At 34.3% G+C, this 20,234-nt stretch overlaps 1 protein-coding gene across 1 annotated transcript in view; it reads right to left on the bottom strand.

Moving 5' to 3' along the window:
- LOC145691947 (cholesterol 7-desaturase nvd-like) overlaps positions 1 to 20,234 on the bottom strand; it is a 115,779-nt gene that overhangs the window by 21,325 nt on the left and 74,220 nt on the right. Inside the window, exons 4-5 of the mRNA XM_081767249.1 lie at positions 19,735 to 19,913; positions 574 to 816 (exon numbers count right to left, since the gene is read on the bottom strand). Of these exons, the coding sequence (XP_081623375.1) occupies positions 574 to 816; positions 19,735 to 19,913 (422 nt within the window). The remainder of the gene's footprint in view (positions 1 to 573; positions 817 to 19,734; positions 19,914 to 20,234) is intronic.

The following is a 20,234-nucleotide window of genomic DNA, read 5'->3' as shown; positions in this document are numbered from 1 at the left end:
AATTCAATTTTAAACTCAACTGGTTTGTTTGCCATTCTTGAGCAATCTTGTCAATTTGTTTAAGGAAATTTTTGAAAATGACAAAATTGTATTTTTTCGTCAATATTACATTTTTTTATTTTTAGTGAGTCATCAGATTTGTCGCTAGGAGCTATTTTTTAATAGTGTAAGAAAATAAGGTTGCAAAAAATTCTGATTATGTTATACTGAATCTTGTTGTTGCTGCTGGAGTTCAATGGAACAGTGTATCTCAAGATCTATTTTAACTTCTTATTAAATGCTTCGTGATGCTAATTATTATTAAATCCTCGATTCGTGATGCTACTTATTATTAAATGTTCGATTTTAAATTATTTTTAAATGTTTCATGATACTACTTATTATTAAATGCTGCTTTTTAATTCATTATTAAATGCTTTATGATGCTTCTTATTATTAAATGCAACGCACCAATTTGAAACCACTGTGTTAATATGTTTAGAAGAAAGCTCATTCTCACTAAACCTTTAAAAGTATAATATCCAAATTTATCTTTTTAACTTAAGTTACAAAGGAGAAAGAAAATATTCTTACCAATTTTATATCTAGATTTTCTTCCCATACTGTGAGTTTGTTGAATAACTGTAAGTGGTGGTGCAAAAAAGCACTTGAACAGTGTTGATTAGGTGCAGGGTCTGGACTCCAAACAATTTTGAAAATGTGTCGAACAAATCGCCATAACCACCAATTGGAGAATCGAATATCACTACCACTTAGGAAGAAAGGAAGATGGAGAGTTTTTAGATGACCCAAGTCACTGCTGTTTTCTTGTATGTCCTATAAAGTAAAGTAGGAAAGGATTTACATATATTCCTTGTTAGGAAACCAACATGCGATGATAACTGGAAATAAACTGGAAAGTAACTCACTTGTGACCTTGTGTATATCAGGTTGCCTAAAACGTATTGATCCTTTGGAAGTCAAAGTTGAGAATACACTTTTTATGATTTTGAAATAACATTCGAAAACCAGATGTGCACGATTTTGATGTATGACGTGCCATTTTCCCGGCAACACCATATTTCCGTAGCTGTATTTTCTACTCAAAAAATTGTGATACGTGGTTTTCATAGAACTCTTTGAGACTAACTTAACACAATTCAATGAGTTCTTCAGAAGTCCTGTCATCTCTGAATACCGGGTACGTTAAACTCTACTAATAAAGGGAATCTAGGAAGTCCGATTTCCTTTAGAGAGGTAATAGTACTTATAAGTAGAAAAGTTTTTTGTTAATTTAAAAAAAATCAAAAAAAGTTCTCTAAATTTCTGACCGGTTGTTAAAGACGTATACAGTCTCGTATTGTAACTGTGGTGTACGATAAGCTTTCTGTTGGCCAGTTTTGGCCGTTTCGTTTGTAATGCTAGGAGCACTCGAGGTAATTGTAGACACTACAGATACGAGTCTATTGCTTTGGCCGTCTTCAGCAGAAGGTCTTCCAATCCTACCAAACTATCGTGCTTAACCTTCCTGGATGTTCATCTAAGCTTTTTCATAGATTTTGGAGCTTCCTGTCGCGTCGATTACGATCATTTAAGCACATTATTGTCGCAGGTTATCCATTTTTGTTTGTTTGTTTGTTTGTTTGTTTGAAAGGTCCGATATATTTCAATCAAAAATTTTCTTCTAGGCCTTATGTCTGGAGAACTACATATAGTGTAGCCAAACCCAAACTATAACTTAACTCAGTATGGTGTGCTTATTTCGTAAAAAAAAAAAAAAAAAAAAAAAAAAAAACTCAATTTAAGGGGCGTTCAAAAATTTTGTGGCCATGATCCAAAAACTTATTGTTGGCCAATATCGTAAACATTTGATGTATTTTTTTTATCATTCCTAAAATTCTTTGCCAAGATCGCAATCTTTTCATCCATTCTTTTATCACTACTAAATTCTTGTCGTTTCTCGTGATCAAGAGCTTCAGAAAAAGCTCGAGTTCGTTCGCTTCAGTAGATTCCTAGATAGAAATTTGATTGAGTAAATGTTATTTGAGACTGGTCATGTGATGCTCATATATCGAACTTCTTTTTGTAGCCAGCTTTCTTCGCCGATGGAGGTTCAGGTCATTGACAAATACCATTACTGCTAACATGTGCTCTAGCATCCACTTTTTCTGTGATTTGTCACGCACTGCGAAGAGTATAGTTTTAGAATTAAAGCGACTGAGCTATCTTTTGATTGTTGCTTTTGATATATATCTTTCCCCATCAGGGACCTTAGCAGCATTTACGTCTTTATCGTCTCTACGTCTTTGTAAAATGTAGTGCAGTGTTGCGCCAATACCTTAGGTCTGATTGTAATAATGTCATTACATTTTGCACAACTGCCAAATGTTAAATGACGTTATGGTTGACGCGCTGCGACTTATATACCCTGAGATTTGGGAAACTAACAACATCTCGAGCCCGAAAGGTTCAATATTTTTTGACCACTTGATACTAAATTAGCAACAACTTTTTAATTGAGCACGTACACTTATGAGCTTTAAATTTTCCACGTATACTGTAATTCACAATTTCTCCGATTTGTTACCTTTTTACATCATTCTTTGGTTAAAGTTTAAAGATTAGTAAGTCGAGATGATAAAAAGCATTGTTTGGATGAAAATACTCCAAAAAATATTAAAACGTAATAAAAATATAAGCAAAAAATAAAATAAAATAAACTCCATTCAGTTTACCATGACGATTGTGATATCGAGAGATTTTTCTAGTATCAAAGGGTAATTTACACATTTCCAGTAAAGGATCTGGATAAGGGACGGAAGAAAAGAAGGAAAGGAGTAAGATATTGAATTTATTGGTTTAAACCAAGTATCTACATTATCTGTTAAACATACGGAGAGGGCAAAAGGAGGTATACAGTTTATATCTTTCTATTATTTATCAATTTTAGATAATTATGGATAGTAATTAAATTAAATTTATTTTGTGTATTATAATCATTATTTTTATTATTTAGTGGTATATCATTTTTTATAATTCATTATTTTTCAAGTAATTATGGCAGGTAACCTTGTACAGTTACTCTGACGACTTTGGCTGTAGTCGCCATTTTACTGTAGTGCAATAACTTGTATATACTACGTGTAATTTGTGTATATATTCTGAATATTTTATTTAGTCATTATTGTTGGGATATATTCTTTTCACTTCGACGCGTCTTGTAGTTATTTGGGAATTTCTCCTATTATAATATCACAACAATAATATTTAAATTGTTACACAAACGTTGAAGACGATTGAAGTATTGTTACATTGCGCAGTCGCCATCCCGCTTGCGGGAAAATTCCTGAAGGTCTAAGGTTCAAGGTGACATGAGAAGCAACATCCTGGGGAGTTTGTGCCTAATCACAATGCAAGGTAAGAAAAGCAACCTGCCTTAGGGTGACCAGACATACTCTTTTTAAGAGTATTATACTCTTTTCCAGGTTCATATACTCTATACTCTTTTTTCTTCCCAAAAATATCGAATTATACTCTTTTGTGGTATTTTCAATTTCATTTAACGTTTAATGCATTTTCCCATTGACAATCGCATATTTTCCCTGTAAAAACTTGGACGTTGACAACACTGTTTAGTACTTCGTAGTAGCAGACCCGCTGCGCTGTGCTTTGTTTCTCGTCCTCGTTGGTTGTAGGGTTGCCAGATTTTCTTTTTGCAAAAGGAAAAAATAATAATATAATTAAACTGTTTTTATTAGTTAGTACTAAAACTATAGTAAAGACGGCACAATAAAAGTGATAGATTTATCCATACTTTCAACGTTTTAATTATTAAACTGTTAATTAAATTGATTGAGTACCTGGAATGATTTATATTTTCGGAATTTATACCTATCTGGTATTTCTTGTCGTCGTGAATTCTGTCGAGGAATTTGAAGCTTAAAATATACAAAACGATAATCATGCCTGTTGTTCTGTATGCTTGCGAAACATGGTCACCTACTCTGAGAGAAGAACATAGACTGAAAGTATTTGAGAACAAGATTCCGAGACGAATATTCGGACCCAAGGGGAACGGAAATGGGGAATGGCGGAAACTTCATAACGAGGAACTAAATACTTTATATGGTTTACCCATCATTGTTAGGGTCATCAAGTCTAGGAGGCTTAGGTGGGCGGGTCATGTAGCTAGAATGGAAGAAGGTAGAAACGCTTTCAAAGTCTTAGCTGGAAGACCAATCGGAAAACGACCATTAGAAGACCTAGGCGCAGATGGGAGGACAATATTAAGATGGATCTTGCAGAGATTGGAATACAAAGTAGAAACAGGATGCAGTTAGCTAAGGATAGAAGTCAGTGAAGAGCTTTTGTGAACGCGGCATTGAACCTCCTGGTTCCATAGGCCATAGAGTTAGTTAGTTAGTTATATCTGGTATTCCTACAGTTCATGGCACGGGGTTTTGTTTTCCCTTCAAAGTGAGTCAGTTCTTGGTAGTGGGAATCGCGCAGTGATTATTATTCTAATTAACTTGCGTACTTACACTCAATCAATTATATTATTCGAGGATTGGAAGAATTTATTTTATTAACAATGTCGCGAGGATAATGTCAGTATAATCAAGCGTTTGAAATAAGTTATCCTTGCATTAAAAGGGCCCACAGTAACGATGTTTACAAAGCATGGTGCACGGTATGTAAGAATGAGTTCTCTATTAAAAAAAAATAAAAAGTAAAGGGAAATATGATATAGAACAACATATAAAATCTAAGTCGCACACTGAATGCTCATCAACTTCCGAAGCAGGTAAGTTGGATAGTTTTTTGACCACAGAATCTTCAGAAGAGCTAGATTTAATTCGACTAGAACTTCTGTGGTCATACCATAATGTTAAACATAACCACTCTTTTAGTAGCATGGACTGCACTAGTGAACTTTTGAAATCAACAGTGAGTAAAAAAATTGCATATGCGAGAACGAAAACGGAGGCAGAAAAATATGGCGGGAGTTGGTCAGAAAATATTTTAAGTAATAGTGTTAAAAAGGCTTCTTCCGTTGTTGCTGCTTGTGATGCTTCCAATCGTAAAGCAACCAAACTCATGCCTGTTTTAGTGCGGTACTGTGAAGTAGATACTGGTATTAATGTAAAAACATGTCTTCTAAAAATTTATAGCATATCAAATGAAACCTCGGAAACTGTGTCGAACGTATTAATGGGTACATTATTCAGTTTTGTTTGGAAAATAAGGTCATCGGTTCGGTAGCCGATAATGCACCAGTAAATTTTGGAAGCATAAAAATTAAAACAACAGGAAACGTGCATAGCGAACTTGAGTGCAGGTTGAAGAAAAATGTTTTGCCTATCGGGTGTGGGGCTCATATCCTTCACAATGGAATTTCTGTGACGTGTTCGAGAGTAATACCGATCGATGTTGAGAATTTAGTTTCTAAAATATACAACCATTTCAGTAATTTTACTGTAAGGACGGAAAATTTGAACAACTTTTGTGAGTTCATTGGCTGTCATTATGATGGTCTTTTGTCTCACTCAAAGACGAGATTCTTGTCTCTGCTTCAGTGTGTAGAAAAAATTATACGTCAGTATGAACCACTTAAGGGGTACTTTTTGAGTGATGAAAATGCTCCAATAGCTATAGTTAATTTCTTTCGAGACGAAACAAGTGAGTTGTGGCTGTATTTCCTGCATGCTCAGCTAATCTTGCTCACTGAAACAATTACAAACATTGAGAGGGAGGATATAACAGCGACTGAAGTTTCTGTTGAATATTTTGAACTTCTGAGGAAATACAAAGATAGAATTGAACAAAACTTTTTTCCGATTTCTGCTAGAAATTTACTTACGAAACTTGTAAAAGAAGGAAATATAAAAAACGAATATGCCTACTCAGTGTCAAGAAAGTTTTACTTTGAAGTGATAACATACTTAGAGATGTGGTCACAACGTTTTTTCGGAGAAGTAATCAAGAAACATTTACTACTTGACACATGAGTTACCTATGAATAATTTCAGGAGTCGTTTGCATATTTCTATGAGCAGGTAAAACATGTAGACAGTTCGTTGGACTTCAGTGATAATGATATTTTTGACACTTACTGTGCAATATCCAGAGGTGTTAAAGAACACCTTGGACAATGTGGAGAGAAAAGAGAGACAATGATGGGCAAATGGAAAATAGTGTACAAAGATTTAGTGCAGGCTGGGTCAAATTTAAAAGCGATTCTTGTTTACTTTACCGGGCACTAATGTTGATTGTGAGAGGCTTTTCACTGCTATTAACACTTACTGGAGCGAGGAAAAAAGTCAAATCACAGTGTTGACACTGGAACAAGTGGTGAAAGTGAAGTTCAATGTAAGCATGACCTGTGAAGAGTTCAGACTGGCGATAAAGGATGACATTAACTTACTCAAGAAAGCAAGATCGTCGAAAATATATGAATGATGATGAGTAAAACTGTTTTAAGTATTTAACTCATTTGCATGCGCATTAGATAAAATACTGTAATTCATCTTGTCTTCATACTTACTGTCATTTTTTTTTGTTTTGGATATACTCTTTTGGTTTTAAAAAAAATCTGGTCATCCTAACCAACCTTAATATCAATTCATTACATAAAGTAGCACTAAGATCTCATTAATTTCAATTATACTGAAATCTAAACTTCACCTTAATTTCAAAACATGTTATACAAAATCACATGCATTATTAAACCATATAAAATCTTATTTATTATAGCTTATGTGAATGCAGCTGGTTATATTTTCTGCAACTACCTGTTTCTCTCTCTCTCTCTCTGTATTGTACATTATCTGAGACGTTTCGTTTCAATGATCCATATATATATATATATATATAATTTATTCCTTTTTAATGTTTCTTTTCTTTCCAGATTTATCAGAGATCCTCGTACATCGTGTCCTTCAAAAGTGCCTAAATGTGTGGTAAGTACATCCTCTTCCTACTTATTAATTAACATATTCATTCTTTTTTCCATTATTTTATTTTTATTTATCTTCATTCTCTTCGTTTTCACACACACACACACAAACACACACACACACACACACACACACATATATATATATATATATATATATATATATATATATATATATATATAGATAGATAGATAGATAGATAGATAGATAGATAGATAGATAGATATAACTACTAATATTCTCATTTTCTTTGTACATTAATAGAATCATCTTTGTTTATCTGCAGGTTAAGTTGACTCTCACTCACTACATTAATTGTTTAACATTTCTGTTAAGGACCGCGTACGTAAGTAGAATATAGTTTCTGTATATCTTATGATTTAAGTAACATTTTCTCTCTCCTTTTTGGATCATATTTTCAGAAAATCATTAAGAAACATTAAAATAGCTCGCATACAAGAAAGATCATTGTATGGCATTTTGTACAGTAAAAATCATAATCTCAGCTTTCAACATTAGATTAGTTGTAATAATAATCCTAAACTTAATTTGTAAATGGCTATTTAAGGTTGAACAGGTTTTATTGAGTGTTGAGTTGAAGTGTTGAACAGGTTTCTCTGTAAACATAGAATTTTGAATAATTTAATTCCGATTTTTATTGTCAATTCATCTTAAAACCCTACAACGGACTGGTTGAGTCTCTCAGACCCGTACATACGTAAACGTGCTGATTTCTAAAGATTTCTTTTTCAGCTACAATCAAGTCCTTCTCTATACCTTTCAAGTAATGTCACTAGATATCAGGGGTATGCACATGCCATTTCAGTTGTCATTAGGCTGTGTACAGCAAAGGATTAAAGTTGCTCTGGTTCCCTGAAACCCAACCCGTCCGTTTACGTCAGTCGTTTGGAGTCAATGTTAGTTACCAGGACGAAATTTTATTAATGGGATATTGAGCAACGTTTCCGTAAAAGCTTCACCTAATTTACCGAATAATTTACATATGTCGTATATCTGTATGTGGATATAGTTTGCAACGTATTTGAGTGTTTGAAAATGGCTGAAATTCTTGTAAATGATGATGAAATACGACATGAATTGGAAAGAGAATATAGTGAATTCGATGAGTGATGCAGATCCAGATTTTCAGTTAGAGAGTGAACATAACACGGACGGTGATTTAGAAGATGATTCTGTTGAAGTGTTACCTGATAGTTGTAATAATTTTTCTTCGTCTGAACAAATGTTGCATGTTAGTGATGGTGAAAATGAAGTTGATTTTGAGAGCTGTGATTTAACATCAAAATATGTTGGTCGAGATAAACGAACGAAATGGAACAAAATCGTTTTACCTATGAATTGGCGAACCAGAAGTCACAATATTGTCACTCATTTGCATGTATACGTCATTTTGAAAGCAAACAAAGCATTGGATCCTGAGTAACTCATATGTCGTAAATTCACCAAACAATTGCATTGCTTTTACGTAGACGTCAAATGGTGACAAGAGCTCAACGCGAAAGACTGCAAATACATATTAGGGAATTGGCCGGAAGGATTAGTGGTGCATGTATCAACATCAGACACGCAAGTAAAACTTATGATCCCAAAAAAGTAGATGTTCCAAGTGTCAAGACAGCAAAACCAAATATTTTTTTCAAATATTGCAAATTATGGGTATGTCTGAAACACACAGCAAATGGTATGTGGAATATGTGTTCAATTTTAAAAAAACTAAAACTTAGAGTACAGTATAAATTTAAGTTAGAACATTCTGAAATTCAATAGGTTAAAAATTCCTGCATACTTTTCAGAATTTTCTATACATTTGTAATAATGGGAAACATTACGTCACACACCTATTTTTTTGTAAATTTACTATATAAACAATAAATCTCGGCTTAAAATTACTTTATATACCATTTTGGGGAAAAGAAAAGTACAACGTACAATTTGGTTAAATAAATAAATAAATTTAACGGTAGATGTATGTTTAAATAAGATTTTTTTTCTCGGTTCTGTAAACCCAACCCGTCCGTTCATGTAACTTTTTTCACCCGTCCGTTCTGGGGTTAAAATGTGGTACATGAGATAGGAAGAGAGAGAGAGAGAAATCTCCCCCGAGTAGTTTTTGAATTAGCAATGCATGATTATTTGTATCTTACGTTTCCAACAAATAAAATAATTACTTAATTTTATATTTTACGTTTCATATTATTACTAACTCTCAAATCACATGCACAGACGGTTAGTTAACTTTACTTTGAAGATATTTCATTATCTCAAATCAATCTTTTTAACTTATAACTTCTTGATCTATAACCACATTGGTGGTTTTATAATATTAATGACGCAGCCATAAGCAATGTCAACTATTAGTATATGATTGTTATATGGTAAAAAATGGTGTAAATTAAAATTGTTACACACTTTGTCAGGATCACAACCGGAGTTGCAATAAAATGGCGCAGGTATAGAGCCCGAAGTCGCCCGTGTTAAACTGTTTGTTTCATAGCTAACTTTTCATGATATTGAAAATTATTAACACTAGAAATGTCCACACTCATTAAAATTGGAAACAAACATAAATTGAACTAAAAAGAACACTTGTAAAAATATATATAATATTGTATCAAACTGGAGTTCAAGACAGGGCTGTTTATCACGACGCCATGTTGTCTCGAACTTATAACTTCCAAGACTTGTTTGTTTTAACGATTCGAAAAATTTATACTATTCTAAATTTATATCATGTAATGCAGACCAGTAAGCTTATCATCAATTTAAATATCATGTAATGCGGTATGGTGCAGATCAAAAATAGCGGCGCATTACAACCTAAGAGAAGTGGATAGAAAATCAACCAATACTGGAAGACAGTAAATGCTGAACAGGTTCGACGAAAATAGGTTACTGCATTTGATACACCTGTACCAAATAGACTAACAATTTAAAGATTGTGCTATAAATTTGATGAAACCGGCCTCATTTGTAATGTGCCAAAGATTGGTCGATAGTTCAGTGTTACTAACCAGGACAACGAAATATCGTTTGCTCAGGCAGTTACCCAAAGCCCAAAAAATTCAAAGCGGAGTGCTTCTCCTTAGTTAGGTATTTCCCATAGATCTTCAAGACATCTGATGCAATGTTTAGGTTTGAAAATGTATCGACCAAGATTACCTCATGGATTATTAGAAGAAAGGTCGACGAAGAACACTTGAACGGACACCACGACAACCAGATTTTACCCCAATGCACTTTTCCTTTTAGGGTGTTGTCAAAGATAAAGTATTGTCAAGGAAACTAAGCACTATTGAGGACATGACTAATTTCTTAAGAGAAGCGTACCTAGAAATTGACAGCAATAAAAGCATATGTGCCAAATTGTGATTGAGTGTAGAAAGTAGACTCCAGGGATGTGTAAGTGCTGAAGACCGGCACTTTGAAAACTCATATCTGGTAGTTAATCGTAATTCCAATTTCATATTAATCGCGACTTCATAAAGTTAATGTTTTTCGTAGTTCTAATTAAAAACTTTTTATATAACACATAACTACTAATAAAGAAAGCAAGAATTCTTGTAACTGTATGTTAACTTATGCACATCACTGTATAATAGCTTCTGTAATGAAAATTTCTTACGCAAATAAAGAAATAAACAGAGAAAAACCTTCTCTTGAAGCTCAAAGCAATGCTCAACTACTAGAAAAGCTCAATGTATGGTAAAAGATACGAAGCTCCTTGAAAGACGTGCCCGTAGTTCAGTGAGTATAGTCAAAGATAACAAAATCGCAAAATATTTTAAGACCGGATCGTATTCTATTTCCCTTATTTTTACTTTCTTTTCGGCAATTCTTTTAAGATAGTAGCATACGTGTAGAAGTTTCTTATTCATAGTAACTGAACACATAATGAAAAAAATGTTCTTAAGTTTTTTCTTTAACCTGCGTATCTACTTAAATGCATAGTACTATCGGTAATATCTCTTGCATACTTGCTCCTCAAACTCCTTCGTTGCACAGTAGACTCATCCACTTCGAGCTCCGATAAACAGAGGAAGAGCGAACGTGAGGCATAGACAAGACACATCATACAGGATCGTTTGCAGTCTTACAACCATAAATGAAATAGTAAAGGATACTCATAAATTAGTCTACAGAGTGAAAAATACTTTAAAAAATAAATAAATAAATAATTTAAGTTTAGTGCGTGAAATACGAGTACTTCGAAAGAATAGCATACCTATGAACCAAAACCATACCGTTGTAAAACAGGTTTCATCTTTGCTGACCAACTTTCTGAGGCTTTAGGGCCAAAATAACAGTACCTCTAGATAGGGCTTGACGAGTACTTCCTATTCACCTATTGCTCAACGTCTACCTTCTGGGGTCCTTGGCAATGAAACTGTGAATAAACCCTTTGTTGTCATGGCATGACATTTTACAAACTAACTGCGTATGATGCGTTGGTTTACCACAAATCGAATCTTGGTTTTCCGTGGCTAGACGTGCAGAATTTCCCAGTTTGAACTTCTAAAAGAAAATCACTCTCGATTTTGCCCATTTTCTATGGTACATTTTTACATGACTCTAATCAACAATGCCTTCCGTGTGATAGCATGTTTTCTCAAGGAGTTTGTTATATAGTGCGGGGGACCTCAGTCCATCTAATTAGTTGCATTACAGAGAGTTGTTTCCCACCGGACGTAGTATTAAAGTTTAATTCACATGAAACCAATAATTAGAAATATTCAAATAACTTTCAAAGTTATTTATTTGTATTAATTTGATTTTCATTTCTCTGTAGCTTTTTGTTGTAGTCTGTACTTCTGCAGTTACATTTAAACATTTTGCATGTTTACTTCTTTATCAGAAGTTGTGTCTGTATTCTAGCTAAAATTTAAAAATTCATTCATATTTTCCCTGTCTCTCTCTATCTCTATCTCAGTCTATAAATTCCATTATTATACCTATTAGCCCTCTTGTATTGTAAAATTCACTAGATTTTTATTGTTTTCAGCAGTTTAATTCTATGCATTCAGACCCTTTTTCCCCTACCTCGTTTGTCTTATCCTAGAACCTCGTCCCGTGAAAATATTAATTGGTGCAGAATTTTCACAAATTTCACTTACTATGCTTATTCTGCATTTCTTCTTCTCATATATTTATATGATTTGTTCGTCATTCATTTTAATGCATTCAAAATTGAGTGTTCCCAGTAAATAATATGAGATTTTGTATCTCTCTTTTATTCATTTTACAAGCATTGAATAATTTTGTTTCGTGTCACGTATACACCAAAATTTGGATATCTTCCAGAAGAATCTAGACCTCAAACGCCTAGATCATTCCAGCCCTAGGATATTTTCTAAATAATTGGCTTCCACGAACTGCCACAGAAGATTAAATATTACATTTTGTCTAAAATGAAAGAGCATTACTGACCATGAAACCAAAAAGAGTTTTAAAGGTCCAAACTGCCCTTAAAAGCATGTTAGAGTGAATCCAAACTTCTACTCCTTCGGATCACAAAATGCTAATAAATGAAATTCAATATTGTTTTTAAATTTAGAGAACCTAAACATAAACAAAGTTAATCATTTTTTTTTTAAATTGAACATATTTTCTGATTTTACACTGTATGTAGTAGTGGAAAGGTTTCCCACACTTTAGTTCCGATTATCACATTAAACTGTGATCTTTTAGTATTAAAATTGCAATTAAGGAAAAGCAATGTTAATATTGTCCTTCTTTCTCCCCGAATTTGGCTTTATTTTTTGGGGGGATACTAGTAGAATTACTCCTAGAAAGTGTATTTATCAATACAAATCCCTCTTATAGACATAGATTCCCATTACACATTATATAAGAAATAAGATTATAGCTTACCCCGTAGCAACCTCGAAGTGAAACTTGTATGCCACGAATGCCTGTTAAATTTACACCGGCAAACAAATTTCCTATAATCCCTCTTTATTACAATGATCTCTTAGCATGTAGAAAAAGAAACTTTTTGTAAGCTTCCTACAATACCTACATATTCAGATTTAATACCCACCTGCCTACATCATTCAAAATTTTTCAAAAGTGTCAGGTTTGTACAAGCAATATTGGAACTTCGAATGTTCTCAATCTCGAACTTTTAGTACAGTGCAAACACCCAGATTTTCATCTTTTAACAAATCTGATGTCACATCTCTCATTCCAATCTTCAAATGATATTCATTTTGCACTTAGCATTTTCAACGCAAACACTCTTAAAATAATTCTCCCCTGTGAATAGTCTCTTTTTCTTTACGAAAAGTTATTCATTTATCAAAAATAAGCTGTCTTCGTTATAACATATCACTCAGTCGTTTGATCTTATATCATATCCTTACTATCTCTTTCGGGATGTTGGCTTTTTGGGCTATTGACTTTCAGTCAAGCAGCTACTGCATCGTCACTATTTATCCTAAGATCATGGTTCATACCTCATTCTCTTCAGAATAGAGCTGGCTTTCAAATGGTACCACTTGCATGCTCATACCATATACCATAAGCGGGAAAAAATATCAAAGTGAAAATTTCGGAGGGAAAAATTTTTTCCTCGAACTTTGGCCCCCCTGGACCCCCTTCTGTGTGAACGTAGCCATCTAAAAAAAATCTGATAAATAGTACTTGGTATACTGAATGTGTGCGCCAAATTTCAAGTTTCTATCTTGAATAGTAAGGGCGGGAGAAATTTTATCAAAAATTTCCACAATGCCCCAAATTACCACAAAACACTATGATCTCAGGGAAAAAAATTCCTGAGACATCCCTAATTACCCTAGGGATATGTGTCGCACATATTATCTTCTGAATAGAACTGCCTTTCAGGCGGTACCATTCACAGGTCTCCATCATGTATCTAAGGCGGGAAATTCCAGAAAAAATAATTTTTTGGTCTAAATTTCCCTTTTTTCAACTTTTAGCCCCTCTGGACCCCCCTGTTTTAACGAAGAAATCTGAAAAAAAATTGTTAAGTGCTACTCGGTGGACTGAATGTTTGTGCACAATTTCAATCTTCTAGGTGCAAAAATAGGCCCGCCAAAAAAAATTCAGAAAATTTCCCATGTTACCCTATACAGAAGTATATTTTGAAAAAAATTCACTGAGACGTCCCTAATTACCCTAGAATAATAATTCGACCGTCATTCACTTCATAATGGAACTGCCTTTCAGACGGTATGACTCACGTGTCTCCATCATGTATGTGAGGCGGGAAAATCATGAAAAATGGAATTTTTTGTCTAAAAATCACTTTTTTCAATTTTTTCCCCTTCTGGACCCCCCCTGTTTTAATGCAGACATCTGAAAAAAATCTGAGAAATACTACTAGGTGGGCTGAATGTTTGTGCACAATTTCAATCTTCTAGGTGCAAAAGTAAGCCCGCCAAAAAAATATACCCACCATGTCCCATTTTTCCCTATATAGAAGTATATTTTTCAAAAAATCCCTGAGACGTCCCTAATTACCCTAGGATAATGATTCGACCGTCATTCTCTTCAGAATGGAACTGCCTTTCAGACGGTATGACTCACGTGTCCCCATCATGTATGTGAGGCGGGAAAATGACGAGAAACCGGATTTTGGGGGTAAAAATATTCCTTTTTTCACCCCTTTGCCCCTCTGGTTCCCCCCTGTTTTAGCACTGACATCGGAACAAAACATCTGGTAAATACTACTCGGTGGACTGAATGTTTGTGCAAAATTTCAATCTTCTACGTGGAAAAATAAGCCCGCCAAAAAATAATGAACATAGGCTTCATAAGGGAAAATTTCTATTTCAAAATTATGACGTCATCACCTCCTATGTCTGGACGCAGGACGGTCTGAAACCATACGTAATGTCTTCTACAATGTATCTGGACTTGAAAAACAAAAAATCCGGACGAAAAAGCTCAAATAGAAGAGAAATAACGCAATGTACCATGAAAAATGCGTATCGTACAAAATGTACGATAAGATCCCCAAAGAGCTATCAATGTTTCGTTGTTCCAACTCCTCCCACAAAGGTTATTTCACTTCTTAAAATGTGTCAAATATCCCAGTAAACAATATCTAGTAATTACTCTTATTTCTCAAGTCAAAGCTATAATTCAGTGCTATTCAAAACAGAGGTACGCGTACCCCTGGGGATGCTGCTTCTGGGGGTCTTCTGGAAATGTCTATTGACAGTTCACTGCAAATGAAATTCGGTAACTTGTCAATTTGTGACTTTTGTACTTATCCTCGAAAAGAATATAATGCAGTTAGTGACAGTGATATTTCACAACTTCTTCCATTTCCATCAACATATTTATATAAGCAAGATTTCTCTGTATCGATATCAACAAAAACGAAGCACAGAAATTGCTTGAATCCAGAATCAGCTCTGATTTTAGCACTCTCGAAGATTCGACAAAGAATCGAGGAGTTGGCGTCCCGCAAACAAGCTCGATAATCTCATTAACAGATTAGTTCTAAACTTGCTTTAAGTTTTTGAATTTTTAACATTGTAATCAGTGTACGAATTGTCAGGGAGGTTTAGGGGAAAATACCTCTCAGTATAACTGGATGTGTCCCATATGTTTTGAAATTTCCCATGTTTTTTTCTAGGGGGGTGCACTTTCTCCCAATGTAAATAGTCTTTTGCTTGGTAAATTGATGCTCCCTTTGTTGTGTCTCTATGGGTCCCCCTTTTTAATCAACAAAACATGTATATTAAGTTTAATCAGTTAATTTCGATGTAATTCCTTTTAAACAGTTTCAGGGGTACACAATGGGATGGCGAGTGGTGTCCAGGAGTACGCGACAAAAAAGGTTAATAGCACTGCTATAAATTATACGTATTGACCCTTGACTTGGTCATGCTGGTTTGATCAGAACCTTGCAATTCCCTTTGCATATTATACAACCTCTCCACAGGTTTCATTACATATAGCAAACTCATTTGCAATTGTTATGTTATATCGCAGACAAAAACGTTTGCGGCCAAGAATGAATGCAGTTAATAGTGAGAATATCCCATTAACGGAATAATAATTGTAAATCTTCCCTCTCTTCTCTTTTCAGTTTTTTGATCAAAAGATCCAATATATTTCAGGCAAAAATTTTATTGTAGGCCTTATATCTGGAGAACTACATATAGTGTAGCCAAAGCAAAGCTGCTAGTTAACTCAGTATGATATGTTTATTCCACAAAAAAAAAAAAAAAAAACTCAATTTAGGGGCCATTCAAAAAATATTTGCCCCTTGATCAAAAAAGTCCAATATATTTCAATCAATCAAAAATTTTCTTGTGTGCCTCATATCTCGAGAACTACATATAGAGTAGCCAAACCCAAACTATCACTTAACTCAATATGATGTGGTTATTCCGTGAAAGATAGAGAAACTCGATTTTAGGACCGTTCAAAAATTTTGTGGCCGCTGATCTAAAAAATCCAATATATTTCATTCAATCACAATTTTTTTACGTTTTATATCTCGAGAACAACATATAGTGTAGCCAAACCTAAACTATCACTTAACTCAGGATGATGTGCTTATTTCGTAAAAGATAGAGAAACTCGATTTTAGGACCGTTCAAAAATTTTGTGACTCAAAATCTAATTATTGGCCAAGATTCCAATCTTTTGATCCATTTTTGGAATCATTCCTAATATTCTTGTGAATTGCTTTTGTTTTTCTCTCTTCTCATGCATACGTTCTATCGTATATTCATTTCACGGTTACTCCTATTACATTGCTATTAATGATTGTATTAGTATTTTGCGGACGTATACGTTACGTAGCTTATATAAATGTTTAAGAAGAGATCGTAAACAGTTTACAGCAAGGTACGATGCTCGTGTTCCCGTACTCCACGCACAGGAGTTTAGCCCTTCGACCATACAACCTACAACTTCCCCACCTCTCATAACTACTCGAACCGTCCCTATCAGAACAAACCAGAAAACCTCCACTTGAAATAATCCGCCCTCACCCCTAGTTTCACATGACTTGTTCCTCAAAAATTAGTTTAGTTGTTATTAAGTTCAAAAGTTCCTACGAGTGTTGGTATCAAAAAGTGCACTCCTTATGCACTTCCATACCACGGAATTGTCGCGCTTAAAAACGTGTAAATAATTTAGACCAAACATTTTTGTAGTACAAATCCTTTGCATTTTTACCCAAATACAACATCGTTCCATTTCACTCAAGTTCATTCAAAAAAAAAAAAAAAAGAAAGAAAGAAAAGAAAAGAAAAGAAAAAGAAAGAAAGAAAGAATAAGCGCATTAGGTAATCCATCAATAGATATTTCTGTAAATCTAGTAATTTCTTTTTATTATTAACAATAAAGAACTCCATATTCACATAGAGGAATGTAAGGTATTAGGTAAAAGCGTATATTATCTCTTTATAAAATACTAAAATGCATGAGCTTGAGACGAGAAAAATTTCTTCCCCCACTCCAATTCTCAAAATGTCTCGAAAAATATTTTTATTTTCCCCACAAACCCTTATTCTTTTTACCCCATCTCCATGTGTATTTCATTTTTTTTTCGATCAATCTACATTCTACGATAATAATCTTGAATGTAAGTTACACCAAGCCATGAAACCGACCGATGCAGATAATTAGCAACATCCAATTGCTGGTCTACCCATTCCTGACTAAAGAAAATGACCTCCTGAATTACTCACTAGCCAAGCATTCACTAGAACCAACGCTACGTTTCCAGCTGGGAAAACAGCTGATCCATCATTGCCTTCCAGCATCCAGTGATCTTCTTGTAGACAAACTTCTCAGTGATACGGCATTACATTCCTTGTACATACTGTGTACTTCATTCCACTGGATGATTCCGCACTACAGTATATTACCACCTTTAAGTATGTAACTTCAACCGAAAACTTTTCAGTATACATTTGTGAACATAGCAAATAATCCTTTATCACAGTATCAGTGCTTCTGGTTTACTAACATCACTCCTAGTAAAGTGAACTATAAGCACATCTTTACATAGAAGCACATCTTATGAATTGTCAATATGTCCCTCTCCTTCATGGATTTCCCTTGTCATTTATTTAGGACTTTATTAAGTATAGTGCAACCCACTGCGAACTGCAAAATCCTGTGAAGGAAATTCAGAGTGCAGCATCGAATGCAGTGCTATGTAAACCTAAATTGAATTTCATTTCGAACTGCATCATAGAGTGGATAACACCAGTGTAGCGACACCCCTTTGACACTTTGCGAAAAGTATCCAAATAGTAGAAAACAAATATTTGAGTGCGTTTGTTTCACTAAACTAAATTAAAATTGTAACTTGATACAACTATATGTTCGTCAGAAAGCTGAAGAAACTGTGTTTCAGATATAGAATCTGTGTCCACTCTATTCTGGATAAGTGATGTTATATTGAAAATTTACCCAGGTACAAAGTGCTACACATTCTCTACGATTTCATATACTAAAACATTAATGTTTTATTGGGGAAAAGATAGCTTCCCTATCCGTGTCTGAACATAATGAACAATGAATCTTCTACCAATTTCGCTTTTCATTTTTTAATATTTTCTTTGTCTATTATTTTGTAACTATTTACTGTTATATTATCTTTCGTACAACTTACTCTTATATAATTTAAGGTAAGAAACTTATCTAATGTATCTAATAAAGTTTTGTAATGACCCACTCATGGCATCCTTATCCCATTCTTTAACAATTAGGACGTTTGTGATTTTTTTAAAATCTAAAGTAATCCGTTAAAAAGGAATTACAGGAAAATTTGAAACTAACAGAAGGGAATATAATATATTTTAATATTTTATATGTTCCCTGTGGAACAGTTTTAAAAATTCGTCTCTATTTCAAATATATATTTTGTGCACGTACTCCTTTCCTCATAATCTATTCCATATCTGTCCAAGAAAAGATAGATGACCCACAAACCGAATTGTAAATAGAGAAAGTATGCCAAGCACTGGTATAAATACTAAAGACATAATTGGTTTATAGGGGTCGGAATCCTCTGTTGTGACAGTGTGAGAAGAAGCGTCGGTCGGTAGTTCGACAAACAGAGTTAGTCTATCTCTGAGCAGTATACCTTTAGTACCCGGCTATTTGGTAGCGTTTTCAAAGCGTTTTTATTGCTCATGCGTACGTTTGGAATACGCTGACCATGTATTTAAATGTAGATGGCTAATCACAAACGCGAAAGTAATAAAAACGCGGAGAAAACGTCAGCTCGAGCGTATTTGGTGCGTTTCGAAACAGTACTCAGCTTCTCATTACTCAGTTTTTGATATTTCTTGTATACATACCATTCTCTCGGAATTCTCTGCTCTCAAAAAAATCCTTAATTACATAAAGGAATTAATTTGTAGAAAGGCACATGACTTCTTTAGTCCTTTCCTTTCGAAAGCCCTGGCGCTAATTAACCTAGTTTGGTCGGCTGCTTCGGGCCATGAAGTATTCCCATCTAATTAACCTACTCTCATCGGTTGCAATGGACCCTGGAGTATTCCTACTTTCCTACCTAGATAAGCTGGGCTGAGCTGCTGGCCTCTCCACAAAAATCTCACGCCTTAAAAGGTAAAACACAGGAATAAGGGACACTACTGCGTCTCCAGACGCTGTTTTTGTTAACATTATTGTACCTAGTGTTTTCATAATAAAAAGGTGAAGGACTCACATTGACTCTATTGACCCTAACCACAAAAGAAATTATACAATACCTTCATATTCTTTTTAATTTATGTGATCATGTTAGATAAGAACTTTTCTTCGCAATTTGAAGACTTACTTGGATATGAGCGTTCACAATAAACTCAGCTCTTCCTCTGTATTTCCAATTTCCATTTTCAACTTCATCTATTGCTTCAAGCCACCAATAGGGTTCCTTTCCCTCAGCATGATACCAAATAAATATTAAGCTGTTCCTTTCCAAACAAGGCCAACATTTCACTTTTGCGAACTCTGGAACTGCAGAAGTGTGATTATTGTAAATTTGAAATGTTTCATTCACTAGTTGAAAATGTGTATAAATAGTTGTAGAAAGGGTACATCTTCAATTTTGGGACAAATCCCGTTATGTACTAATTTTTTATAGTAATTTTCTATTGTGAGAACTATCTTGGCACCCACCCTAACCTTAAATCTGTATTTTCCTAATTCTAAATAGGACATATTAATAGTTTAGGTTGAAGTAAAAACACCACATATCTAAATAAAGAGTGAGACCAACAAAGCATTACCCTGGAGACCCAATTTTATATTCCCATAAATTTGCCCGTACTTGATTGC

Source organism: Thermobia domestica, chromosome 8 (genome assembly GCF_964235325.1).
Source record: "Thermobia domestica chromosome 8, izTheDome1.hap1.1, whole genome shotgun sequence".
Taxonomy (NCBI): Eukaryota; Metazoa; Arthropoda; class Insecta; order Zygentoma; family Lepismatidae; genus Thermobia; species Thermobia domestica.
This window is presented reverse-complemented; position numbering and strand designations above follow the sequence as displayed.